This window comes from Ascaphus truei, chromosome 19 (assembly GCF_040206685.1).
Source record: "Ascaphus truei isolate aAscTru1 chromosome 19, aAscTru1.hap1, whole genome shotgun sequence".
Taxonomy (NCBI): domain Eukaryota; kingdom Metazoa; phylum Chordata; class Amphibia; order Anura; family Ascaphidae; genus Ascaphus; species Ascaphus truei.
Genome location: NC_134501.1, coordinates 25,854,173 through 25,881,652, shown reverse-complemented (window position 1 = coordinate 25,881,652; position 27,480 = coordinate 25,854,173). Strand labels below are relative to the sequence as shown.

General features: G+C 53.1%; 1 protein-coding gene across 5 annotated transcripts in view; it reads left to right on the top strand.

Moving 5' to 3' along the window:
* The window catches only part of ZNF423 (zinc finger protein 423), a 231,760-nt gene that overhangs the window by 63,318 nt on the left and 140,962 nt on the right, over positions 1 to 27,480 (top strand). For 4 of the 5 annotated variants that reach the window (XM_075576999.1, XM_075576998.1, XM_075577000.1 and 1 more), the window contains one exon: positions 1,734 to 1,922. In XM_075576999.1, coding sequence (XP_075433114.1) covers positions 1,734 to 1,922 — 189 coding nt within the window. Of the gene's footprint in view, positions 1 to 1,733; positions 1,923 to 20,541; positions 20,681 to 27,480 lie in introns of those variants that run through there. The other variant, XM_075577001.1, reaches the window with a different exon arrangement.

The following is a 27,480-nucleotide window of genomic DNA, read 5'->3' as shown; positions in this document are numbered from 1 at the left end:
GTGGGTTTTTAATGAAGCACATCCGCCTACTAGTTTTTCTCTTTTTTTTTACCGTTATCATTTGTTTGACGTAATTGCCACTGGGTCGGCCTCGGACGCTGGCGCGCTGTGCTCAGCACCGGGGTTTAATGCTTCCTGTTGACGTAAACAACATGGCTGATAAATCTCGCACGATCAGCGAGACAATAGAAAGGCACAACATCAGTTGCGACTTCCTATTGCTTGATACTATCGGCCATGTTTTCTTGGGCCCTTCACAGGATAATTACCCCAGAAGTCCCCAGCGCTGAGAGTAGCGAGCTTCAACGGGATAGCTGCTTTTAAAGGGGAGATTTGACTGTTTTTGGTTTCTTTGGAAATTAGGAAGAACTTTCTTTTAATGGGTGCGAGGGGCTTGTCCCGCTGTCCCTGTGAGAGAGCGGAGGGGGCTTTTCCTGCGCAAACTCCAGCTCCGCACAAAGTGATATCACACACCCGGCAGAGGGAATGTAACCCCTCCCACGTCCCCGCTCACCGTGTTCACAGACTAGTTGCACAAACATCTATTTAAACATCTTTGTAGACTGTGATTTTTGTGGCAATTATCCAGATTTAACTCTTTGAACGTGTTACTGCTATTTCATTTTAGTCCGAGGCAATTTTCATGGGTTAAAACCGGGCGGCGTGGTCATTTTGTACCCCACTGGGCAAGTTGTAGAAAGTATTATAGGGGTAATAACTCTGTGGCTAAACCAGGGGTGGGAGGGTGGGAGTTTAACCCTTTGGTTACCAGAGGGGTCTGGAGAATGGGTTTATGTGCAGCCAGGTAATCGGCTTACCCGTCAATATTCGGTCTATCTCGGCGTGTGTCACACACACTCACACACACTCACACTCACACACTCACACTCACACACTCTTTCTCTCTCGCTCACTCTCTCGCTCTCTCCCGCTCTCGCTCTTGCCCGCTCTCTCTCTCTCGCCCGCTCTCTCTCCCGCCCGCTCTCTCTCTCTCGCCCGCTCTCTCTCGCCGGCTCTCTCTCTCTCGCCGGCTCTCTCTCTCTCGCCGGCTCTCTCTCTCTCTCGCCGGCTCTCTCTCTCTCTCGCCGGCTCTCTCTCTCGCCCGCTCTCTCTCTCTCGCCCGCTCTCTCTCTCTCGCCCGCTCTCTCTCTCCCGCCCGCTCTCTCTCTCCCGCCCGCTCTCTCTCTCCCGCCCGCTCTCTCTCTCCCGCCCGCTCTCTCTCTCTCGCCCGCTCTCTCTCTCCCGCCCGCTCTCTCTCTCTTGCCCGCTCTCTCTCTCTCTTGCCCGCTCTCTCGCCCGCTCTCTCTCTCTCGCCCGCTCTCTCTCTCTCGCCCGCTCTCTCTCTCTCGCCCGCTCTCTCTCTCTCGCCCGCTCTCTCTCATGCCCTCTCTCCCTCTCTCTCTCGCCCGCTCTCTCTCGCCCGCTCTCTCTCTCTCGCCCGCTCTCTCTCTCTCGCCCGCTCTCTCTCTCGCCCGCTCTCTCTCGCCCGCTCTCTCTCTCTCGCCCGCTCTCTCTCTCTCGCCCGCTCTCTCTCATGCCCTCTCTCCCTCTCTCTCTCGCCCTCTCTCTCTCGCCCGCTCTCTCTCGCCCGCTCTCTCTCTCTCGCCCGCTCTCTCTCTCTCGCCCGCTCTCTCTCTCTCGCTCTTGCTCTCGCCCGCTCTCTCTCTCGCCCACACTCACGTGTATATGTGTGTATAAATATATATTGGTTAAAGTTCTTCCTGTGCCTACAGGGGACGCCGATCGCGACGCGCTGGACTCCCGAGCCCTGGAAGACGGGAACAGCGTGACCAGCCAGGAGGAGCAGCTTGAGGAAGAGGAGGACCTGGACGATGAGGCAATTTACACGTGCGATAACTGCCAGCAGGACTTTGATTCGCTGAGCGACCTCACGGAGCACCGGGCCCAGCACTGCCCTGGAGGTAACGGCAAAGTAACTTTGCAGCTCTGACAGGTGGTCAGCCGGGTAATTGGACGCGGGACGCCTCCAGCCAGCTTAGCGAATTAATCAGGTCATTTGTGGTTTTTGTTGCCGGTAATGTCATTTTTCTTGCGCTGCCGTGGGGAGGCACTTTATTTTTATATGGCAAAACCGGGGGAGGGGGGGGGGGGGTTTAACCCCTTCAGCGCCGGAGTGCCTGACAACGTATTGCGACCTCTGAAGCTGCTGAACGGTTTAAGTCTGCTCTCATTAAAGCGCTCAAGTCTCACCCCGTGCTCTGCATTTATCGCCACGCCCCCCCCCCCCCATCCATCCTTATTTGCGCAGCAGTGCTTTTTAATACCGTTTTTTATTAAAGCGGACTTTTGTGCCGTTTTCTCACATTTCAGAACAATATTGACATTTTCTTTCCTTTTTAACCTGCGACGCGTTTACAATGCCCGATGCAGCATACAGTGCGTCTGTTAACCTCTACACTGCCGAGGCAGCCCCTCTGGCTGTGAAAGGGTTAAGTGCCGTATGCGCTCATATCTGCCCAGGTGCAAACCGTTTCGCTTCGTGTTCTGCGTCGTTCCAAGACGTGGCGTTCTATAAAGCGGCAATCCCGGATATGTTTTTTTTGTTATTTTTTTTTAAATCAATAGCTAAAAAACAATATATATATTATCATTTTTAACTGGGTGTCTCAGGAGCTGGCCCCGCTCCAGGGACCCCCTGTTAGGGAAAAAGTTAGACTGGTTTAGTTGGTGTTTTTCTTCCCTTTTAGGGACATTTAAAATGGCGACCAAATCTTTTGATCCCACCGGCCAATAGGAAGCCGCCACATCACTGGGGGTGGATGATGTTGCAGCTTCTTATTGGACGACTGTTTAAATGTCCAGGAAGTAACGCCAGCAACTAAACGGGTAAGTACATCCGGAGCCGAATTTAAAATGGCGCAGAAATGCATCTCTCTACCTTTTTAACGAAGGAGCCGGGGAGGGGAGCAGCTTTTAATGCCGGTCATTTTATTTGAACCTCTAATTTTCGGTGTTCAGTTTTGGGCTCTGATTTTACTGGTAGAGAGACAGGAAGGCAGTCTTGCAATGCACCATGGGATGTGAAAATGCAAAATAGTCCGGCTTCTATTGGCATAGGCTGGCGGTGATCAAAATGCGTATTCGAAGGCAAGCCACAAATTTGCCTATATATTGTTGGCTCCAGTTTGGATGAAGGGGTTACTATCTCTTGTGTTGTTACCATCTGATTTCCTGGAGAATAGGCCAGATACCCACAATATAACGGCATAGAGATCAAAGCCCGAACAATTTGGTTGACCTGAAGTTTACCGTCTAAAATGACCCACACCTTCTTTTTTTGTAATCGGAGACGACTCTCTGACGCCGCGCGAGTACGGGCCTCGGAACGGCGCCCAGATCGATCGCAGGAATAATTGTGCTGAAAATCCGAGAAAAAAAACCGCATTGAAATAAAATCGAGCTAATGGCTTCCAATGGGATACTGAGCGCAGCAAATCCTGCCGCGCTCGGACTTTGTAAGGCTGATCGGGCGTCCTCCGGGGGATCAGGAACGGTATCCACCTCCGTGCTGCCCATTAAAAGGTTCATACAGACGCACAAACATTCCAATACGTTAGATAACGTGAGGCCATCTTTAAATAAGTCTCTTGTTTTTGCTGGGGTCTTGGGATTTTTCCCTGTCTTTTAAAAGCCTACAAATGACACAAAACATATTGATAGGCCTAGTTTCAAGTCCTTTATAGAGGCCCTTTCAGACTCATTGTGATTCTGAGTGGAGAGGGAAATGGTGTTAATAGGAACTTGGCTAATGGGGTTAACCTCTTGGCTGCCAGACTGGAGTTGCAGATTCCTTTGGCAGATAAGAGGTTAAGACTTGTTCATTAAAAAGACACTGACGCCAGAATGATCCCCTTCAAGGTGTGCAACTGTGTGCGACTGTGTATCGCAATGCGGTTGTTGTTAATATTTATTAACCGTTTTGTACCTTCACGCTGTTACCCTTTATTTACCGGTATGTTTGTACCACAAATGTGACGTTTCTACCTTTAAAAAAAAAAAATTTTTTAAACGACTTTGCCACTGATTTTTGTGTCTGGGCTGGGTCGGCTAAACTGAGATCTACCCGTGTATCTCTTGGTACAACAGGGACATGCAGACGTTGGGCGGGGCGAGACTTTCTTAACGCAGAACAAGCGGTTGGCGGGATGATTTCCCCCGCTCTTTAGCCCCCCTCCCCCCGACTGGTCAGGATTTCAGGATATCCCTGCTTCAGCACAGGTGGCTCAATCAGTCCCTGAGGGAGCCACCTGTGCTGAAGCAGGGACTCATTGAGCCACCTGTGCTGAAGCCGGGATAGCCTGAAATCCTGACCTGTTGGGGGAGATGGGGGGGAGGATGTCCTGAGCACTGGGGTACCTCTGGGTTAACCGCTGGCCCGCTCCTCTCCCCCTATTCTGTACAATCGGGGATTTCGGCGTGCCGTGTAGCAAGGTGCAGCGCAAGTTAATTACACACCTCGTTTGTTCAGCTGTAGCGGCGGTGACCCGCTGGCCTTAATTATTGTGTTGTGGTGCCGCGCGCGGCGTCCTCTCCCGGCCACGGCCCCTTCCTCTAGAATAAAAGCGACACCTATTTTATTTTGGCCCCGGGTCTGTGCGTGTTAAATTTCAGCCCCTGGGTCACTGCCGACACCAGCCCCCTCGCCCAGAGGCAAAGTAATAACGCTTTGCAGAGCGGTAAAGGAGCCCGGGACCCCCCTCGGTGCTTCTGATAGCAGAGGTGGGGCCGGGCGTCCTAATCACGGTCCTTAAACAGCAGCAGAGCTTGCGACACCAGAGGCAATAACACGTCTCCGGTGCCGCGAGCCGGAGATGATAATAGGGCGAGTCGCAGCTTCTGCTGTCCATAATAATTGGGCTTCTTTGCCCTCGACCCCCGCGTGGCGGAGCTGCATTAACACGCTCGCAAGCGTGTCCAGGATCTGGTGGTCGTAGAGATTTGGGGGGGAGGGGGGGCGGGAAGAGACTGGGTATACCGATGCCGAGTGACATACACGTACGTCTCCCCCCCCCCCCCCCCATAACATTTCACACCGGGTGACCTCTTGGATGTTATTACCGTCCTCTCTGGCAGGAGAAGGGTTAAGGCTTTGCATCCTTAATAAATTCTCTTTTCTTTTGCTTTTCGGGGTCTGCTTTCTCTACCGCAGGGGTGCACAAACGCAGTCTTCAAGGGCCGTCAACAGGCCTGGTTTTCAGGTTATCGCTGCTTCAGCACAGGAGGCTCAGCCTTTGACTGAGCCACTGATTTGAACCACCTGTACTGAAGCTGGGGACTGATTGAGCCACCTATGCCGATGCAGGGATATCCAAAAAACCTGGCCTGTTGGTGGTCCTTGAAGGCTCCGTTTTGACACCCCTGCTCGACCACAATCGGGCCGGGGGGGGGGGGCCCAGTTTAAATATATTGGGAACGGCTGCGCTCATGGTTTAACGCTCCCTAATTACCATTGAAGTGTGATTTTGGTTCATGTTGGGATAAGCGTTGGAGGAGCACAGACAGGAAGCCGAACCGCTGTCCCGACACATACAAACCCCCACACCCTGCTTTATGTGTCACGTCCCGATGATAGTGCTTCAGTGCTGAACGTCCATGTTTTGAACCCCTTTTTTCTGCACACAGGGTGGAAAGGTCCCTGCTCTGCGGCGTGTGGCTGGAGAGGTTTGGGGGTTTTTTTTTTCCGGCTCTCTCTGCTCCCACAAGGGATTAGGACTGCCTGCTATCAGACACCGCGCCTGACCCCGCATACACCGTTCCTCATTACTAATGCAATCTGAAAGCAATGACAAGTGGGGGTATTCTTGTATCGGAGCTGCAGTTCAATATAATCTCTCCCTCCCCCTCAACCTCTCTACTATGGATCTATAGCAAAAGATCACTTCATATACAGCGTATATATACACTTATATGCAGAAGTTTCAAACTCGCTGCGATTACCTAAACTCTAAACCCCCCCCCCCCCTAAAACAAATTTAATATATATACATATATATAATTTTTTTTTCAATATCGGTATTTTTCCGAAACAAGAGCCCAGAGGATTTCAGAATAATAAAACGCAAAGGAGGTTTGTGGCAAAGCCCCGTGCTCGTTGCGGGAGTTTTTCCAGCTGTTTTCCCGGTATTAGCGAGCGCGCCCTCTTGCACGGATCCCAACCACCGTTATTCCCAAACGCAGTTTAACGAAACAATCACGGACGTGTTTGATACGTTTCACCTTCTCCTGGGACATTAGCGGGTTCCTGTTGCCCGTAATTATGCTGCTCCATTCATAGATTTGTCTGTCTAGCTGCTGTCTCTTGTATTCTAGTCTTTTAAGCACTGCAATTATTTTCTTATGCTGGATTTTGAGATTTATTCGTATACCTGTCTTTTAAGATACCTGGAAAAACCCTGGGATCTACAGTGCAGCACAGGGGGTAAACGCGTTTCACCCGACTAAAATATCTCTGCTGTTTGTCAAAAAAAAGAATACTGTACATCTTGGATATTGAGTTTTCTAGCATCAATATTTGAAAAACTCTGGGTGTCTCTCCAAATTCCAGTTTCCTAACTGACCCTACGTTGTAGAAAGTGTTTTTGCTGCTGCGTGGGGGTAGAACAGCATGGCAGATGGTGACGGATAAAGCGTTGATTCCAGTCGGATGGTGTCTCTGCCCTCACTTGGTAGAAGGAGGCGTGCAGGGGATTCTGGGAGAGGAAACGGCAGCCACAGAGTCTCCCCGACACTAAAACAGTAGACTTTTATTTATAAATAATAGGGGAGTACTGGTAATTGGCCATTTAGTTTATAATGTAGTTCAGTTCAAAGCTGATTTCGAGTAGAATTGCACCTTTAATCACTTTAAAAATGATACACACACACACACACACACACACCTATAACCATGTGCAGACGTGTGTTATTTTTTTTACCTGTTCCCTGGTTATTTCCTGCGTAGAAACCAGGACTTTTCCGCGCGTTCTCTGTATAATCGCCGTTCGAGAAGATGCGATGTTCTAGGTGCGATGTTCTAGGTGCCAGCGGAGAACATTGTGGGTCTCTGATAATTGGCAGCAGAGTAAGAGTGACACGACTCCATCATTGGGACCTCTCTGCAGCCTGGCCTCTGCTCGGGGGGGGGGGGGGGTGGCCCTGTTATCAGCCCGGGGGGCCCCAGTTATCAGCCCGTCCGTGTCCAACACTTCCACTTTCCATATGTTCCTTAAGGAGCCCTGCGGCACCTCGTGTTACTCCGCTTTTATACTTCCATTTCTGTGCATTATTTAATATTTGAATTAAAGGAACTGTGCGGACGCGCTGCTACCGGCGACGTCTGGCAGGGGCGGCCAACTCCAGCCCTCTCGCTACGAACATGTCAGGTTTTCAGAATATCCCTGCTTCAGCACATGTGGCTCAGTGGAAGACTGACCCACTGATTGCCATCTGTGCTGAAGCAGGGATATCCTGAAAACATGACTTGCTGGAGGCCCTTGAGGACTGGAGTTGCCCCCGCTCCCTGCTGGCGGGTCTCTGAGACTGGCTCTGGTAACATGCCTATCCCCAGGGAAATGCTCATTCCTGTATAACGACTGGAATCTTTTTTGCAGTAATTTGGGGCTGGGGGTGTTATCTTGTAAGGCCAGTGAATCCCCCCCCCCCCCCCCCCCTTTAAGTTAATACTTCTTTAATTTGGTTGGCAAAACCTTTTATGGTGATGTTTGCCGGTGCATTGTATCGGTAAATAGTTGTAGGTGCGGTTATTTGTCTGTTCTTTGAGGATTAGCCCGAAAACACGCACCATGGACCTCCGTGTCTGTAGTTTGGTCCGACACGGGCTGCATCCTTAAAGATGTCCGCATTGTAGCAGCCGCACAGTACTTCAGTCGGACCGACGTCTGCACAGATCAGCCTGCGGGCAGGTTCTGCGACTCCGGACTCTGCCAAGACCCGTTTGCACGGCTGTGGAACTGAACAGGTTATGACTCCGATAAACTCCATTTGCTGCCTAATGGCGGTAGGACTTGGCCACCCCGCTGTATTGCGGGATGTGAAACGCTCTTGGCAGAGAGGCTTCGCTCTGCGGCTTGCATGCCATATTTGATGCGTCTGGCACTGTAAGGGTGAGCGTAATGCTTTACCTTCTTGTCAGCTAATAAAGGGGCCTTTGGCAGTGAAGGTGTTAACTCGGCGGCGGGCAACTCCATTCCTCAAGGGCCACTTACAGGTCGAGTTGTCTTGATATCCCTGCTTCAGCACAAGTGGCTCAGTCAAAGACTGAGGCACTGATTGAGCCGCCTGTGCTGACGCTGGGGCTGATTGAGCCACCTGTGCTGAAGCAGGGATATCCTGACAACCTGATCAGCAATGAAAGACGCGCCGCGCCGTCTCTTCATACAGCGCTTTTGCTAAATTGTAACGCCGCCATATGTTGGTTCAGTCCGGCCGTGCAAATGTTTCTTAAATTAGATCACATTGTACTTTGCCACCCTGGGGTTATACAGGGTGGGGGTCCGCTCAGAGAATGGGGGTATACAGGGTGGGGGTCCGCTCACAGAATGGGGGTATACAGGGTGTTAGTATGGGGGGTCCACACATAGAATTGGGGTATAAAGGGTGTTAGTATGGGGGTCCACACATAGAATTGGGGTATAAAGGGTGTTAATATGGGGGGGTATAAAGGGTGTTAATATGGGGGGTCCGCTCAGAGAATGCGGGTATACAGGGTGTTAGTATGGGGGGTCTGCTCAGAGAATGCGGGTATACAGGGTGTTAGTATGGGGGGTCTGCTCAGAGAATGCGGGTATACAGGGTGTTAGTATGGGGGGTCTGCTCAGAGAATGCGGGTATACAGGGTGTTAGTATGGGCAGTGGTTGACAAATCACCAAAAAATCTACTCGCCACACAAAAAAATCTACTCGCCACCTAGTACCAAACGTGTGCTTTTTGGGCCAATATTTACTCGCCCGGGGGTTAAATCCACTCGCCCGGGGCGAGCAAATGTATAGGTTTGTCGAACACTGAGTATGGGGGTCCGCTCACAGAATGGGGCTATACAGGGTGTTAGTATGGGGGGTCCGCTCACAGAATGGGGTTATACAGGGTGTTAGTATGGGGGGTCCGCTCACAGAATGGGGCTATACTGGGTGTTTGTATGTGGGGGTCTGCTCAGAGAATGGGGTTATACAGGGTGTGTGTTAGTATGGGGGGGGGGGGGACACAGAGTCTGAGTCCTGTCCCGGTTTGTGAGACGGAGCTGGATGGATACGGAAACAGCGGGGAAGGGAAATCCCGTAACCCGTACCCCGTGGAGTATTGAGACTTATAAAAGTGCAAGTGGTGTGAAACACCGGTATTTCGGGAACTTCCTGGCACGATTGCATGGGAACCCGATTGGCACTATCTCCGTTTAATGAATAAGCCAGGGGCGGCCAACTCCAGTCCTCAAGGGCCACCAACAGGTCAGCTTTTCAGGATATCCCTGCTTCAGCACAGGGGGCTCAATCAGTGGCTCAGTCGAAGATTGCACCCCCGGTGCTGAAGCTCGGATATCCTGAAAACCTGACCTGTTTGTGGCCCTTGAGCACTGGAGTTGGCCGCTCCTGAAATAACCCCTTTAATATCCTGCATTACTACACCAATCACGAGAATGAGTGCACGTGACGACGGATAACTCTGTGACATTCAGCTTTGTCCTGACACATTGTGGCAGGGTTGTGATACCGACATAACTTATTAACCGCTGTGTTGCATTGCAGGCCCCTCAGGCAGGGAAGGGGTTGAGTCTAGGGGTGGGGGGAGAGTATTACATGCTGAACCCCGCATTTCCTACTGTTGCCATTCAACGAGTGGGGGGGGGGGGGAGGGGGGTGGAGACCCAGATAGCTTTGTGGGGGGAGGGGGGAGACCCAGATAGCTCTGTTGAGATATTTGATTTTTGAATTTCCGATGTAAAACCTTTTTCAGTTGGTCTGGTGCTTCCCCCCCCCCCCCCCCCAATGGAAAGCCCCTCTCTTCCCCCCCCCCCCCCAGGAAGGCTGCTCTCTCCTCTTCTCACCAAAGGGAGGCCCCCTCTAACCCCCCATTACCAGAAAATGTCATTGCTTTGTACTCTGTATCTGAACTCCAGGTTTATATATGGTATCACCTTCAGTTACACCGGAGCAGTGTTATATATATGTACCGGGTATATCTATCTATGTGTAATATGTATATCTGTGTGTGTGTGACACACACATCCTCACAGTCACACTGACTCTTACACACTGATAAACTCACACCACACTGATACACTCACACCACACTGATACACTCACACCACACTGATACACTCACACAACACTGATACACTCACACCACACTGACACTCACACCACACTGACACTCACACCACACTGACACACACACACCACACTGACACACACACACCACACTGACACACACACACACACACACACCACACTGACACACCACACTGACACACACACACCACACTGACACACTTACACACCACACTGACACACACACACACACCACACTGACACACCACACTGACACACACACACACCACACTGGCACACACACCACACTGACACACACACCACACTGACACACACACACACCACACTGACACACACACCACACTGACACACACACACACCACACTGACACACACCACACTGACACACTCACACACCACACTGACACACACACACACACACACACACACACACACACACACACACACACACACACACACACACACACCACACTGACACACACACATACACACACACACACACACACCACACTGACACACACACACCACATTGACACACACACACCACATTGACACACACACACCACACTGACACACACACTCCACACTGACACACACACTCCACACTGACACACACACTCCACACTGACACACACACTCCACACTGACACACACACTCCACACTGACACACACACTCCACACTGACACACACACTCCACACTGACACACACACTCCACACTGACACACACACTCCACACTGACACACACACTCCACACTGACACACACACACCACACTGACACACACAAACCACACTGACAGACACACACACACACACACACCACAATGACACACACACACCACAATGACACACACACACACACTAACACACACACTCTGCATTCAGACAGGCCGGTTTGCTTCTCGCAGGCGCGCACAGCTTTAAGTATTTAGCTGAGAAACTCTGCTAGAAATTAGAGCATCCAGGCTCTGGGTGTTTGTGCATCCCGGGGGGCCCCGTCTGGCCCCGAGCTCACCACGCCACGAATACATTTCCATCCATCTCCAGCCCCCCTCCGTCACCTAGGCAGCTAATTCCACCGAGCCCCCTTCCCTTTATTAAAGTCACAGTTCATTTTCCCGAGCTTAATGCTGTCAGGGCCGGCGCACCGAGGGATCAGGCGGCCGAGGCCGGGGTTTGAGGCCAGCGCACCGAGGGATCAGGCGGCCGAGGCCGGAGCACCGAGGGATCAGGCGGCCGAAGCCGGGGTTTGAGGCCGGCGCAGCGAGGGATCAGGCGGCCGAGGCCGGGGTTTGAGGCCGGCGCACCGAGGGATCAGGCGGCCGAAGCCGGGGTTTGAGGCTGGCGCACTGAGGGATCAGGCGGCCGAGGCCGGGGTTTGAGGCCGGCGCACTGAGGGACCAGGCGGCCGAGGCCGGGGTTTGAGGCCGTCACACCGAGGGATCAGGCAGCCGAAGCCGGGGTTTGAGGCCGTCACACCGAGGGATCAGGCAGCCGAGGCCGGGGTTTGAGGCCGGCGCACCGAGGGACCAGGCGGCCGAGGCCGGGGTTTGAGGCCGGCGCACCGAGGGACCAGGCGGCCGAGGCCGGGGTTTGAGGCCGGCGCACCGAGGGACCAGGCGGCCGTGGCCGGGGTTTGAGGCCGGCGCACCGAGGGACCAGGCGGCCGAGGCCGGGGTTTGAGGCCGGCGCACCGAGGGATCAGGCGGCCGAAGCCGGGGTTTGAGGCCGGCGCACTGAGGGATCAGGCAGCCGAGGCCGGGGTTTGAGGCCGGCGCACCGAGGGACCAGGCGGCCAAGGCCGGAGTTTGAGGCCGGCGCACCGAGGGATCAGGCGGCCGTGGCCGGGGTTTGAGGCCGGCGCACCGAGGGACCAGGCGGCCGAGGCCGGGGTTTGAGGCCGGCGCACCGAGGGATCAGGCGGCCGAGGCCGGGTTTGAGGCCGGCGCACGGAGGGATCAGGCAGCCGAGGCCGGGGTTTGAGGCCGGCGCACGGAGGGATCAGGCGGCCGAGGCCGGGGTTTGAGGCCGGCGCACCGAGGGATCAGGCAGCCGAGGCCGGGGTTTGAAGCCGGCGCACCGAGGAATCAGGCGGCCGAGGCCGGGGTTTGAGGCCGGCGCACCGAGGGATCAGGCGGCCGAGGCCGGGGTTTGAGGCCAGCGCACTGAGGGACCAGGCGGCCGAGGCCGGGGTTTGAGGCCGGCGCACCGAGGAATCAGGCAGCCGAGGCCGGGGTTTGAGGCCGGCGCACTGAGGGATCAGGCGGCCGAGGCCGGGGTTTGAGGCCAGCGCACTGAGGGACCAGGCGGCCGAGGCCGGGGTTTGAGGCCGGCGCACCGAGGAATCAGGCAGCCGAGGGCGGGGTTTGAGGCCGGCGCACCGAGGGACCAGACAGCTGAGGCCGGGGTTTGAGGCCGGCGTACCGAGGGATCAAGCGGCCGAAGCCGGGGTTTGAGGCCGGCGCACTGAGGGACCAGGCATCTCTCCCTGATCCGAGCCTCACATCCCCCCCATCTCTCCCTGTTCCGAGCCTCACATCCCCCCCATCTCTCCCTGATCCGATCCTCGCACCCCCCCCATCTCTCCCTGATCCGATCCTCGCATCCCTCCATCTCTCCCTGATCCGATCCTCGCACCCCTCCATCTCTCCCTGATCCGATCCTCGCACCCCTCCATCTCTCCCTGATCCGATCCTCGCACCCCTCCATCTCTCCCTGATCCGATCCTCGCACCCCCCCATCTCTCCCTGATCCGATCCTCGCACCCCTCCATCTCTCCCTGATCCGATCCTCGCTCCCCTCCATCTCTCCCTGATCCGATCCTCGCACCCCCCCATCTCTCCCCTGATCCGATCCTCACATCCCCCCCCCCCATCTCTCCCCTGATCCGATCCTCACATCCCCCCCATCTCTCCCCTGATCCGATCCTCACATCCCCCCCATCTCTCCCCTGATCCGATCCTCACATCCCCCCATCTCTCCCCTGATCCGATCCTCACATCCCCCCCCACCCCCATCTCTCCCCTGCTCCGAGCCTCACATCCCCCCATCTCTCCCCTGATCCGATCCTCACATCCCCCCCATCTCTCCCCTGATCCGATCCTCACATCCCCCCCATCTCTCCCCTGATCCGATCCTCACATCCCCCCCATCTCTCCCCTGATCCGATCCTCACATCCCCCCCCTCCCATCTCTCCCTGATCCGATCCTCACATCCCCCCCCCCCATCTCTCCCCTGATCCGATCCTCACATCCCCCCCCCATCTCTCCCCTGATCCGATCCTCACATCCCCCCCATCTCTCCCCTGATCCTGTCCTCACATCCCCCCATCTCTCCCCTGATCCGATCCTCACATCCCCCCCCCCATCTCTCCCTGATCCGATCCTCACATCCCCCCATCTCTCCCCTGATCCGATCCTCACATCCCCCCCCCCCCATCTCTCCCTGATCCGATCCTCACACCCCCCGCACTGAGTCTCCTGAAGATTCCTTCACTAAAGCCCTTGGCAGACGCACAAGCGCAGTCACCAGCTGCTCCTGCTGCCCACTTCCAAGGGCAGCGCTGCCTGTTTAGGGGAAGGCAGCTGTGCCTGTTTAGGGGGGTAGCTATGCCTGTTTAGGTGTGTGTGGGGGGGCTGTGCCTGTTTGGGGGGGGGGAGCTGCTGTGCCTGTTTTGGGGGGGTGGGGGAGCTGTACCTGTTTAGTGCAAGGGGGAGCGCTGCCTGTTTAGGGGAGAGGGAGCTGTGCTTTTTCTTGTTTTCCCTCAGAAATCGGGGACACGAGGCTAATTTAGTTTTTTTCAGCTCTTTCTCTCCCTCTCTCGCTTCCTCTTTCTTTCCTTCCTTCCCTGTCTCCCTTTCTCTCCCCCTCTCCCCCTCTCCCCCTCTCTCCCCCACTCTCGCCCGCATTCTGAGACCTGGCTGGTACCAGCCTGTGTGTTGGGAGGCTGGCTGGCAGAGCCATGCGTCTCTGCAGACCCGCCTTGTGCATGCACCTAAACACTTCACTGAACAATCTGTCAACATGTCAGCAACACATGTTTTGTAAAAAGCTTCCAGTGGGAGTAATGACTCCCTCCAGGACTCCGAAAATGCTTTGAATTCAGCAGATTTCTATCGCAGGGATCCCCTGGGGTGCCTTTTACAATGCCTACATTTCAGAAATTTGAGCCACCGCCCCCTGGGGCTTTCCTTTCATAATGCCTGAAAATGTAGGGTTATATTGTTGAAATCCCCATGGGTTCTTTATTAATACCTGAATTCTGAGGAACTGGAAATTACACAGAGCCCGGCAGGGTACCAGATACACCCCAGGAAGAGGAGAAAAACTCAGCGGGGAAATTCTCTCTTTCTCTCTCTTCCCTTCATGCAAGACTGAAAGAGGAGAATTTGCCAAAGGACAAAATTGAGTGTGTTTGAGCCGCCTTCTAGAACATTTATTGTAAGGGAGGAAAAAAAAAAAGCTGCAAGGGCAATAAAACAAACTCTTTCTTTCTTCCTGCTTTTCCTACGTAGAAATCGCCATTTATTTCTGGCGCGGGCGTTTATTCCAATGGTGGGAGACGGTTCTTAATATCCACTGACGTGCGCCTCTGTTATTTGGGGTTGGGGTATATATGCCTCCAAAGTTGTGCTGTGGAGGGAGGTGGATTTTCTTATTAACCTTTTCTAAAGGAGGGGCGGCCGACTCCATTCCTCAAGGGCCACCAACCGGTAAGGTTTTCAGGGTATCCCTGCTTCAGCACAGGTGGCTGTCGAGCCACTGATTGAGCCACCTGTGCTGACACATTGCTATCCTTAATACCTGGCCTATTGGTGGCCCCTGCGGACTGGAGTTGGCCAGTCGAAGATTGAGCTACCTGTGTTGTAAGCAGGGATATCCTGAAAACCTGGCCTGTTTTTGTCCCTTGAGGACTGGAGTTGGCCACCCCTGCTTTATACCCACAGGGTGCCTGCCCGACCGCTTTGGAATGAAGGGCGCTCTAGACGTTGAATTTTCCATTATTAGACCTCTGCTCTGTTCTCTCGAGCGCCGGAATCAGTGCCGCGTCCGTCCCTCGTTGCACACGGGACCTTGGAGACTGCAGTATCGATCGTCCGGTCCCGCGCGTCTTCCATTGTTCTGTTCTGGAGGGAACCCGACGAGGGCATCGTTTACATGAATGGGTTATTCCAAGCTAGTGCTCCCAACCCTTCGCCCCTGTGTGTGCCTGGAAGTATGCGCAAAGGGCTGGCAACAGATGCCATGGTTTGTATCTGGGACATGGTTAGAACAGGTCCCATTACAGTGTAATAATGGCATCAAAAGAAAACCGCGCACAACGCCAAATAGTGAAGCAAATTCAACAATATATTATAGAATTAAAAAGGGGGTAATATATCTGCGTACATGGAAAAAGTTGGTAAAAGGCATGTAGTGTGTATCACACTGTTTACCACTCGGCAGCTGTTGGCTGTAGATTCGGGTGCTTGCTTCCCTCTGCTGCTGCAGCTCAGTTGATTCTGGGGCAGGACGTCAGTCTTTTCACTCCAAAGGGGATTTCCCTTCATGCAGCCAGGTTCAGCAGCTGGCACTGGGGCTCGGTGAAATCGCTCCTGCTTCCTGGCCGATATGAAGCTGCTCCTGTACCTCGGCAGGTGTATCCTCTGCACAGAGGTTAAAACGCAGCTTGCTGGGGTGCCCTCAGCGTGCCGCTCCGTCGCGGGACGCTGTGTAGTGACGTCACTGTCTACACAGCAGTGGTGGATTCAATAGGGAAGTTTGAACAGTCTTACAAAGTCTCTCACAAGTGTCCAAAACAGCACACAGGATGAAATAAAAACAGGACAGGCCAATACATAGACAAAGGCCAATGTAGGCAGATATAAGGCAATAGAATGTTACATCCAACTAGTTTCGTAGAATTAACTACTTCTTCAGTGGTTTAATTTAAAAAAAAAATTTTTATCACTAAATTGATGGTATAGTCACTGCACTGTATATATTTATACATTTACACTTTATAGGTAGTTAGGTAGTAGCGCACAGTTTTGTTTTTTGTTAATAATGGCATGTAGGGACGTTTGGGACCTGTATTCAGTGCGCGGTTGGGCTGCCGTCCCCTTCACACCGCGTCTCTAACGCTGCTCCTTTTGGTAATTATTTGCGTTTATTTGTAAATCGCCAACGTATGCCGCAGCGCTGTACAAATCGAGGTACAGAGTGGTATAAAGGTCTTAAACGAGATGACTTGACAAAGAGTGCAAACAGATACAGATGGGAATGAGGACTGTGATCCGGGGAGCTTGCAATCTAGAGCAGGGGTGTCCAGCTCCAATCCTCAAGGGCCACCAACAGATCAGGCTTTGAGGATATCCCTGCTTCGTCACAGGTGGCTCAATCAGTGGCTCAGTGGAAGACAGCCACCCGTGCTGAAGCAGGGACTGATGGAGCCACCTGTGCTGAAGCAGGGATATCCTGAAAACCTGATCTGGTGGTGGCCCGTGAGGACTGGAGTTGTCCACCCCTAATCTAGACGAGAGGATAAAACATTTTGTGCACTATATCCCAGCGTAAATATTGACCACTGGAAACATGACCATCTACTAATATACAAGCCCAGTGCCTGCGGTCTCATAGCAGCCCGGAAAATGGGGAGTGCTGGGTGAGCCACGTGCTGGGTGAGCCACGTGCTGGGTGAGCCACGTGCTGCGGATCTGCAGTCAGTTCCTATGTAAAGATGTGACCCGGCTATGGGTTTAGTCTGACTAACAATTCCTGATCTGTGGGGAGTGTCCCCTGGCCGCGTGCAACGTTATTCTGGCTTCGTGTGCATCTTAAACTAAACAGCAGCATATCCGCGGAAATGCAGCACTGTGACTAGTAAAGCCTGGCGAGGTCTGATCGCAGGCTAATAAGCAGCAGGTAAAGAGGCAGCAGGTAAATAGGAAGTAGGTAGCTGGTAAATAGGCGGTAGGCAGAAGGTGGTAGGTGGGTAGCAGGTAGGCAGCAGGTTGGTAGGTAGCAGGTGGGCAGAAGGTGGTAGGTGGGTAGCAGGTGGGCAGCAGGTTGGTAGGTAGCAGGTGGGCAGCAGGTTGGTAGGTAGCAGGTGGGCAGCAGGTTGGTAGGCAGCAGGTGGGCAGCAGGTTGGTAGGTAGCAGGTGGGCAGCAGGTTGGTAGGTAGCAGGTGGGCAACAGGTAGGTGGGCAGCAGGTTGGTAGATTGCAGGTGGGCAGCAGGTTGGTAGGTAGCAGGTGGGCAACAGGTTGGTAGGCAGCAGGTTGGTAGATTGCAGGTGGGCAGCAGGTTGGTAGGTAGCAGGTGGGCAGCAGGTTGGTAGGTAGCAGGTTGGTAGGTAGCAGGTTGGTAGGTAGCAGGTGGGCAGCAGGTTGGTAAATTGCAGATGGGCAGCAGGTTGGTAGGTAGCAGGTGGGCAGCAGGTTGGTAGGTAGCAGGTGGGCAACAGGTTGGTAGGCAGCAGGTTGGTAGATTGCAGGTGGGCAGCAGGTTGGTAGGTAGCAGGTGGGCAGCAGGTTGGTAGGCAGCAGGTGGGCAGCAGGTTGGTAGGTAGCAGGTGGGCAGCAGGTTGGTAGGCAGCAGGTGGGCAGCAGGTTGGTAGGTAGCAGGTGGGCAGCAGGTTGGTAGGTAGCAGGTGGGCAGCAGGTTGGTAGGCAGCAGGTGGGCAGCAGGTTGGTAGGTAGCAGGTGGGCAGCAGGTTGGTAGGCAGCAGGTGGGCAGCAGGTTGGTAGGTAGCAGATGGGCAGCAGGTTGGTAGGTAGCAGGTGGGCAGCAGGTTGGTAGGCAGCAGGTGGGCAGCAGGTTGGTAGGTAGCAGGTGGGCAGCAGGTTGGTAGGCAGCAGGTGGGCAGCAGGTTGGTAGGTAGCAGGTGGGCAGCAGGTTGGTAGGTAGCAGGTGGGCAGCAGGTTGGTAGATTGCAGGTGGGCAGCAGGTTGGTAGGTAGCAGGTGGGCAGCAGGTTGGTAGGTAGCAGGTTGGTAGGTAGCAGGTGGGCAGCAGGTTGGTAAATTGCAGACGGGCAGCAGGTTGGTAGGCAGCAGGTGGGCAGCAGGTTGGTAGGTAGCAGGTGGGCAGCAGGTTGGTAGGTAGCAGGTGGGCAACAGGTTGGTAGGCAGCAGGTTGGTAGATTGCAGGTGGGCAGCAGGTTGGTAGGCAGCAGGTTGGTAGGTAGCAGGTTGGTAGGTAGCAGGTGGGCAGCAGGTTGGTAGGTAGCAGGTGGGCAGCAGGTTGGTAGGTAGCAGGTGGGCAGCAGGTTGGTAGGTAGCAGGTGGGCAGCAGGTAGTGAGCAGTCTCAACTGCTTTTTTCAGTCACTCTCTGGTGACTTTTCATTGCGCATAACAAACAAAGCCATTTCGCTGATGATAACCAGCACGTGTGTGAGGGGCGTGCTGCTTGGTCTCAGGTGCTTCCGGTCTTGTAACTTTCCTTTTTGTGAGTGTGTAACCCCTCTAGTGCAGAGAATGTTTTCTCAAATCCATGCACAATAACAGCGATTTTGTTGTTGTTGTTGGGGTCCGTTTTTACCAGCATCGCTGAGTAAATGGAGCGGTTCAGCTTCGAGCCCCTTAAAATAACCCCCTCCCCCCCAAAATCTGTGCGCTACAATCCACCCACCAATAGGACATCGTAACGGAAAACAGATGTGTAAACAAAGCCACAAAGTAGTGTGTGATGTATGTATATGTATGTATATACATATATACAGTACACACATACATCTACATATACATATATACATACATACAGTACACACACATACATCTACATATACATATATACATACACACACATATACATACGCACATACAAATACATACACACACGTGTGTGTGTGTGTGTGTGTGTGTGTGTGTATATATGTATGTGTATATATATTATAGATATACAGGTAGTGACGCACACGCCTAACACTCACACTCTTCCCCCCTCCCCCCTCCCTCCCCCCTCATTGACAGCAGGGGTGGGCCGAGTCCTGGAGCTCCCACCCCCCCCCCCTCCTCACTGAGTGGCGCGTTGGTGGCTGGACCTGTCAGTCACCACTGCGCCGTTCCCGATCCTGCTTTGATGTCGCCCTAGTAAAGCAGGATCAGGGGCGCGCTGTTTTGCCGGTTTGCGGCGGTGCAACACAGGCATCGGAGGGTGCATTTTAGGCGCCCTTGGCTTTTCCCATCCCTATTTAAAAGATCATTGTGGAGGCGTCCATCCAGGGCTGCAGATAGTGTGTGTGTGTGTGTGTGTGTGTGTGTGTGTGTGTGTGTGTGTGTGTGTGTGTGTGTATATATGATATATTATATATAGCATTTCGTTACCCAGAGAACGGTATCATCTATTTATTTTTTGATTTTTGAAGCTCGGCTAACACGGTACTGATATATATATATATATAGTGCGTTTACGGTATATGTTGTGTGCACCTATGTATCCTGACATGCGCGTACCTCCATGTGCTGCTGATATTTTGAGTCTCCCCAAAGCCTCTGTGCTGCTCAATGCCCTTTCTAGAATGTACTTTCCTTTATTAGAATTGCAGCTCGGCTTTGTGTGCGTCCCCGGGGAGCCAGGCCAGCCGCTGGCAATCTCTCTCAGACACCCAATTACCCCTGACGTCAGTGCCGTCTCTCCCTGCCTCCCTTGGGTGCCTGCATTTTTCCCTTTGTAACTGTAATAGCAGACTAGCTAAGTGCCTGTTATTGGCTTGGCAGAAGATTTGATTGTGTTTTGGGCCGGATACTAAATCCAAAAACTATGTAAAAATGTCAGTAGGTGAGTGCGCATTGATTTCGGTTAGTCACCGCCACATCTGAAACCCCTTTGGGGCTGGTGCCGGGGGAAGGATTTCACAAGAAAGAGATAATATGAGCGAGAGAGTGGCTGGCGCTGCGCTGCGCCTCGCGTGGAATACTTCAGGGCTTGCTAAGTTTCTGTAGAATCAACAAATGCTTTTATTAATCTAAAATTTTGCGGTTGTGTTTTCTCGCCGCTCCTCACAAGGCTGGCGTTCTTAATGACAGAGGAGGGGGGCGGGGGGGGGGGGGATGGTTGGACGGCTGGCTCACGGTGGGAGAACCCTCGCTGAGTAATGAACTCCCAGTGGATTGTGGGAGTAACACATCACCGTTCCCAGGGACGGCCGCGCAGACGTTTTTGACTCGTCTCTTTGCCAGGGTTGAGGTCTGCACGAGCAGATAAAGCGAAACAGGACCGAGGGGGGCGGGGGCGGGGGGGGGGGCCTGCAATAGGTTTGCCGGTCGGGAGCAAGTGATAAGGTCCCCGGCATCGAGAAAAGCAGAGGCCGCAGCCAGAAACGGTGACGGCAAAAGTCAAGTTGAACGCAGCTGGTTCGGCGGGGACGGCGGCGAGAGCTGGTACGGAAGATAATGGTAATTGATTTGAATCAAAGTAGCAGAGCAGGCTGGTTCCCACGTAGCAATTATTATTTCCTTTTATTATTTCGTGTTCCCTTTCCCGAATTTTCTGCCCTGATGTCCTAAGAGCTCGGGTTGCTCCGCCAACCTCCGTCCTGCCGCCGCAGATAAAAGCGCCCTCGTGCCCTGTTCGCGGGCAAAGGAAGTTCCGCTGGGGGGACGCAAGACAATGAGAATCTAGGAATAGAAAAGAGGTTAGGGGGTTTGCGACCGGTTGCGCCGCTCTACTTTTCATGGTGACGTTCCTCGGATTTTCTCATTTGCTTGGTGGCGTCGCTTCAACTTTTGTCGCCGTGATTGCGCCCGCCCGTGTCAAATCCCCCAGCAGCCTGAGACGTACAATAGTTTTGAGGGCCCGCCTTTAAAAATGGCCTCCCTTCTGCACCTTGGCGGCTGACCCATTTGCAATTGCTACGGCATTTTCTCGGTGTTCTTTGACGGTGAACTTTGTGGGTTAGGGCCCTGTGCCTTTATCGGCCTTCGGCAAGTATTTATCGGCATGATAATAATGGCGGATAATCATATGATGTCAAAATGATCGAGGCGTTGAGGCTGTTCTGGCAGAAACCCACCGTGCGATGCTAGGTACAGTCCAAAGAATTATTCCCTAACACAACGGGGGGCAACTCCAGTCCTCAAGGGCCACCAACAGGCCAGGTTTTCAGGATATCCCTGTTTCAGCACGACTAAGCCACCTGTGCTGAAGCTGGGACTGAGCCACCTGTGCTTGGGCTGATTGAGCCTTCTTATCTGACGCTGGGGCTGATTGAGCCTCCTGCGCTGAAGCTGGGGCTGATTGAGCCCCCTGTGGTGTAGTTGCCCACCCCCTGCCCTAAAACATGCTTAACCCCTTTAATGCCAGAGAAGACTGATTTTTAATGCACTGCGGGCGGCCCTGGCACAGAAGGGGTTAACAAAAGAACCGGCGCGGTTGCAAATTCACAATATTTTTTGCGCATGGCGCGCTCTGCTCCTTTTGCTCTTTGACATCCCGCTGGAGGATCAGTAAAGCCTTGAATCAGCACGGCACGTGAAACACCCGCTCGCCTCACCCCTAAATACGCACGGGGAAAATACGAGGGAAAAGGTAGCCTCGTCCCTGGAGCGGGGTTCGGTGTGGTGTTGTATACCTAATTCTAGGCAATTAGCAGCATAATTCCTCCGTGACTTGTAATGCCATTAAAAAAAAAAGCCCTGCTTTGCGTTTACGGTTATAAGTGATTTTCGCCATCAAATAAACGAGCGGTTAATAGTGTTTTTATTTATCCAGATTATTTGACTATAAATGGATTTTATGGCTTGTAATTAGCGCAGGAGTGCGCATCTCTGCCCGTATGCTACGGACGGCCGTCCTGTGAGTTTATCGCCGCGTTTTCAGTGTTCCTCGCCGTGTATAGGTTTTCAGAAGCACCCTATCGGCTTAAGGTTATAATTATAGGTAAAGTTCATTAGTGTTCCTATGACGCTGGCCGGAAACTGAAATCGAATACGTAATTAGTACTTATATATGTGCATTAGTTAGTACAGGAACAATCTATGTTTTTGGTGCCCGAGGCACAGGGAGATAAAGTGACTTGTCGAAGGTCTCAAGGAACTGGCACCGGGAATTGAACCAGGCTCCCCTGCTTCAAACACAGTGCCAGTCAGTGTCTTTACTCACTGAGCCGCTCCTTCTCATACTAACACTCACCCCTACCCTGCCCCCTACCCTAAAAACACCCTGCCCCTTACCCTAACCTCTAAATGAAACCTTAAATGAAATGCCTTTTGGCGGAGTGGCTGCGGTGGAGGGTCCCTCTGCGGCCCTATGCCGGCGGAGACTTGGCCGCGGAGAGACGAATCCGTCCAAACACTGCTTGGCGCCACCCTCCCCCATATTTTGGCTACCCCGACACCCTCCCCACCCTCCCTCCACCAAATCGATGTTCTGCGTGTCTAGAATAAATGACGCCCAAATTGCGATGTTATTCTACTCCTCTCCGTATACCCACGTGCTGCGCACGGGGCGGGGCAGGACGGGCAGTGGGCACGTTGATGGTTAATTGGCCTCTTGCTCCCTGGGCAAAGCTTAATTCTGCTGCGGCACTCGCACTGCAGTCTCCGGGTTTGATTCCCCCTCCTCCCCCCTCCCCCCCCTTTCCCCCCCCTCCCCCGGCCCTGCGTCGGATTGAAGGTGTTTTTCTTCTCCTTCATCCAGGGAATTGTGCAAATACAGAGCAGCCGCGGGTAGCCACATTTCTCCATCCCAAAGCGGGTCCTGGGGCACTGCCTGCAGCAGTCCTGCTAAGCCGGTCTGGTGCCAGCGCCGGGCCTTCTGTAGGCTGCAGCACGCTGAGCCATGGCGAAGGGCACGTGTCCCGGCGCCGGGGCTTGTTTTCCCGTTTTCGGGAAGCATGGGAAGTGGAAGCCTCTTCTTAACCCTTTGCTGCCGGCATGCATTGCTTCGCAGTGCCCAACGTGTAGGATGTAATCTGCGCTGCGTGGCGAATCCATTACTGCGCAATGCCAGAATACTTCACCGCTCAGGCAAAACGGGGTTAAAGGTAAAAGTGGAAACCATTAACCTGACCTTTTCCAGTTCTAGATTGATCTATATTTCTTGCGTGTATAGATCTTTATATATATATAGTGTGCTCATATAGATAACTCTTTCTATCTTTGTGTGTATAGATCTCTCCATGTACTGTGTGTGCAGGTGCGCGTGTGTATAGATCTGTCTATGTGGGTATTTAGCTCTCTCTCGCTCTCTCTCTCTCTCGCTCTCTCTCACTCTCTCGCTTTCCATCTATGTATGTGTGTGTATAGATTTCTCTGTGTTCGTGCGTGTATAGATCTGTGTGTGTGTCTGTATAGATCTGTCTATGTGGGTATTTAGATCTCTCGCTCTCTCGCTCTCTCGCTCTCTCGCTCTCTCGCTCTCTCGCTTTCCATCTATGTATGTGTGTGTATAGATTTCTCTGTGTTCGTGTGTATATAGATCTGTGTGTGTCTGTATAGATCTGTCTATGTGGGTATTTAGATCTCTCGCTCTCTCTCGCTCTCTCTCGCTCTCTCTCGCTTTCCATCTATGTGTGTGTTTAGATCTCTGTGTGTGTGTGTGTGTGTGTGTGTGTGTGTGTATATATATATATCTCTATCTCCATGTACGTGTGTCTGTATAGATTTCTCTGTGTTCGTGCGTGTATAGATCTGTGTGTGTCTGTATAGATCTGTGTGTGTCTGTATAGATTTCTCTGTGTTCGTGCGTGTATAGATCTGTGTGTGTCTGTATAGATCTGTGTGTGTCTGTATAGATTTCTCTGTGTTCGTGCGTGTATAGATCTGTGTGTGTCTGTATAGATCTGTGTGTGTCTGTATAGATCTCTCTCCATGTACGTGCGTGTATAAATCTCTATATACTTGTGCGTGTTTACATTGTGGGGTGAACATTTTGGATGTTCGAAATGATCCGAGTTTTCCACCTGAGTGTAACACTGAGCGCGCAGCAGACCGTGCTGGAGGTAGAAGTAATGTCACACTTCTTTATTCTATATCGGGATATATGATGCTCTTTACTGGACCAACTAGACCAGGGGTGGGCAACCTATTTTTCAATATAGCCACAGGTGTGGCGAAATAGAAGTGAAAATAGCCACACCATATAAAAATTGAGGTATTATGTTGCACATGCGAAAATTTTAAACACACACTGTTTCCCAGGGCCGTTCTATAGTGTGTGCGCCGGAGCCTGTGCGAACGCGCACGCACGTGACGCATGCTTTTTTTGTGTATGCTATGAGCGAGTGAGGCACTGTGTGTGTGACTGTGTGTGTGTGTTATAAATACGTTTGAAATAAATAAAGAAATACTTTAATAAATTATTTATTAACATTGTACACACACACACACATTTCAGCGGCGGTAGCGAAATCTTTCTTTTCCTCATTCTCCCCCTTGTCAGCCGGTCCCACGCTCACTGCCGTGCGCGCGCGGCACCATTATAGAAAGGCTGACAAACCTCGGCCAACTATAACTGCCACGCGCGCACTCGGTGCAGCAAGCGCACACACTATAGAACGGCCCTCAGACCGCAACCCCCCCTCATCCTCTCATGCCACCACCACTACCCTCCTCATCATCTCCTCACCCCCCCCTCATCACATCTCATTTAACCCCCCCTCATCACCATCTCATTTATCCCCCCCTCATCACCATCTCATTTAACCACCCTCATCATCTCTCCCAGCACTCTTGATCTCCCCCCAGGACCCTTGATTCTCTTCCCAGCACCCTTTCTGCAGTCCCCCTCATCAAGCACCCGCACCCCCCACACCCAATGCCTACCAGATTGCGGCGCACCGCTGATGGAAGAAGCGGCGGCGGCAGTGGTGGCGGCCGGTGGCAGTGGTGGCGGGCTGGCATTTTTGGATGGCGGGCGGCGCGGATGGCAGGCGTGCAGCACATCACGCAGGAGCGAGCTGGGGGGGGGGGTGTGCGCATCAGCGCGTCATGCTGGAGCGAGCTCGAAGGGAATGGAGCACACGTTGAAGCAGGCGGGGGTGTGGGAAGGAAGGGAGCGTGTTACACAGCTGGAGCGTGCTCCTTCCCTACCAAGGAAGGGGAGAGGGGGGGGGGGGGTTGAGGGGGCCGTCACAGGCCGCAGAGAGAGTCAATGCAGCCCTGTTCGCCACACTTTCCCTGCCAATTCGCCACAAGTGGCGAATGGCGATAGGGTTGCCCACCCTGGAACTAGACCATGGGGTCTGCAACCTGCGGCTCTTTCCGCTCCTACTTGCGTCTCTCCGCTGGTTCCGACCCCCAGCTGCTGCCTCCCTCCCTCACTATCCTGCCGGCAAACCTGAGCTCGCCTGATCTGCAGAGGGGGCCTGATGGAAGGTGTCCGTGGAGGTGCCTGCCAAGGCAGCATGCTGTAGACCAGGGGAACTCAAACTTTTGAAGCTGCGCCCGCCCCCCTGTCTTCCCTTCCCCGGCTCTCTCGACCCACCTTGTAAGTCAAGTCACGTCACATGGCCCCGTGGCGGCATTTGACGCCGCGTTGCCATGGTGACACGTCACACAGCTGGCTGAATCCCGGTAAGTGGAGTGTTGCCGGGCACTCGCATAATTCCCCGGATTGCGTGAGGCCCCTGCAACCACCTGCGCCCCCCCAGCAAAATGTCCTGCCCCCCAGTTTGCGCACCCCTGCTGTAGACTGATAGAAAGGAGGTTCCCCTGACAGGCACCTCTGTGGGCACCATTCAGCAGGCAGCTCCCCTCTATCCAAGTTTCTGACAGGACCCCTCACTCCTCCAGGGCGCCCGGTACCTGTCATACTCAGATCCTCTCTTCCTATATCCCTGTCCCCTCTCTCCCTCCCTCTCACTCCTCTCTCTTCCCACCTCCCTCTCACTCCTCTCTCTTCCCACCTCCCTCTCTCTCTCTCCCTATCTCCCTCTCTCCCTCTCCTTCCCCCCGCTCTCCATCTCGTGTGTGTGTGTGTGTGTGTGTGTGTGTGTGTGTGTGTGTATCAGTACCGTGTTAGCCGAGCTTTAATAATCAAAAAAGAATAGACGATACCGTTCTGTATAGTCTATTCTTTTTTGATATATATATACAGCGGCGCTCCGTTATCCGGCGTTCCGCTTATACGGCGGCACCGAGAAGGGGGCCGCCATCTTGGATTTCCAGTCGCGCATGCGCACAACGGGCGAGTGCGCCCGGCACGCATACCATAGGTTGCACATGCACAGAACGGCAAAAAATGCCGGTTTGCGCATGCGCAGAAGTGAAAATCGCCGGATCCGCTTTCCGGCGATTTTCAGTATACGGCGGGCCTCTGGAACGGAGTCCGCCGTATACCAGGGGCCCTGCTGTGTGTGTATATGTGTATATGTATATATATATATACACACATATAATGGCCGCGCAGCGGCAAGTGACACCGCGTTGCCATGGTAATGGTACGCTTCAAGACGCCGCGCCACGTTGCGTGACTCGCGCCGTCCCATTGCCATGGTAATTTGCAGGGGAGAAGACGGAGATCCCTGCACCACGCCGTCAGAACCCCACCGCAGGTAAGAGTCGTGAGGAGGAGGGGGCGGGGGGGTGAGGGAGTTACAGGCATACCCCACATTAACGTACGCAATGGGACCGGAGCATGTATGTAAAGCGAAAATGTACTTAAAGTGAAGCACTCCCTTTTCCCCACTTATCGATGCATGTACCGTACTGCAATCGTCATATACGTGCATAACTGCTGTAAATAACGCATGTGTAACAGGCTCTATAGTCTCCCCGCTTGCGCACAGCGTCGGTACAGGTAGGGAGCTGATATTGCTGTTCAGGACGTGCTGATAGGCGCATGCGCGAGCTGCCGTTTGCCTATTGAGCGAGATGTACTTACTCGCGAGTGTACTTAAAGTGAGTGTACTTAAACCGGGGTATGCCTGTACTTTGTGGTGGGGCGGGGTGAGTTTTGCCCTAGTTTGTCAAGCCCTGTATCTATCTGTGTGTGTGTGTGTGTGTGTGTGTGTGTATATAATATTTATTTGTGTGTGGGGGTGGGGGGGTGTACTGTATGTGTTTTTTGGGGAGGGGGGTGTATGTATGTTTGTATAAAAAACCTAAAGGGGCTTATTGTGAGATGCATTTTATTCCCCCACATATTTTGGTGTATGTTAATGCTTACACATTATATACCTGTTGATGTGTACAGTACATGTATGTGTGTGTGGGGGTGAAATATTAATGCATGTGTTTTATGTGAATGCTTATAC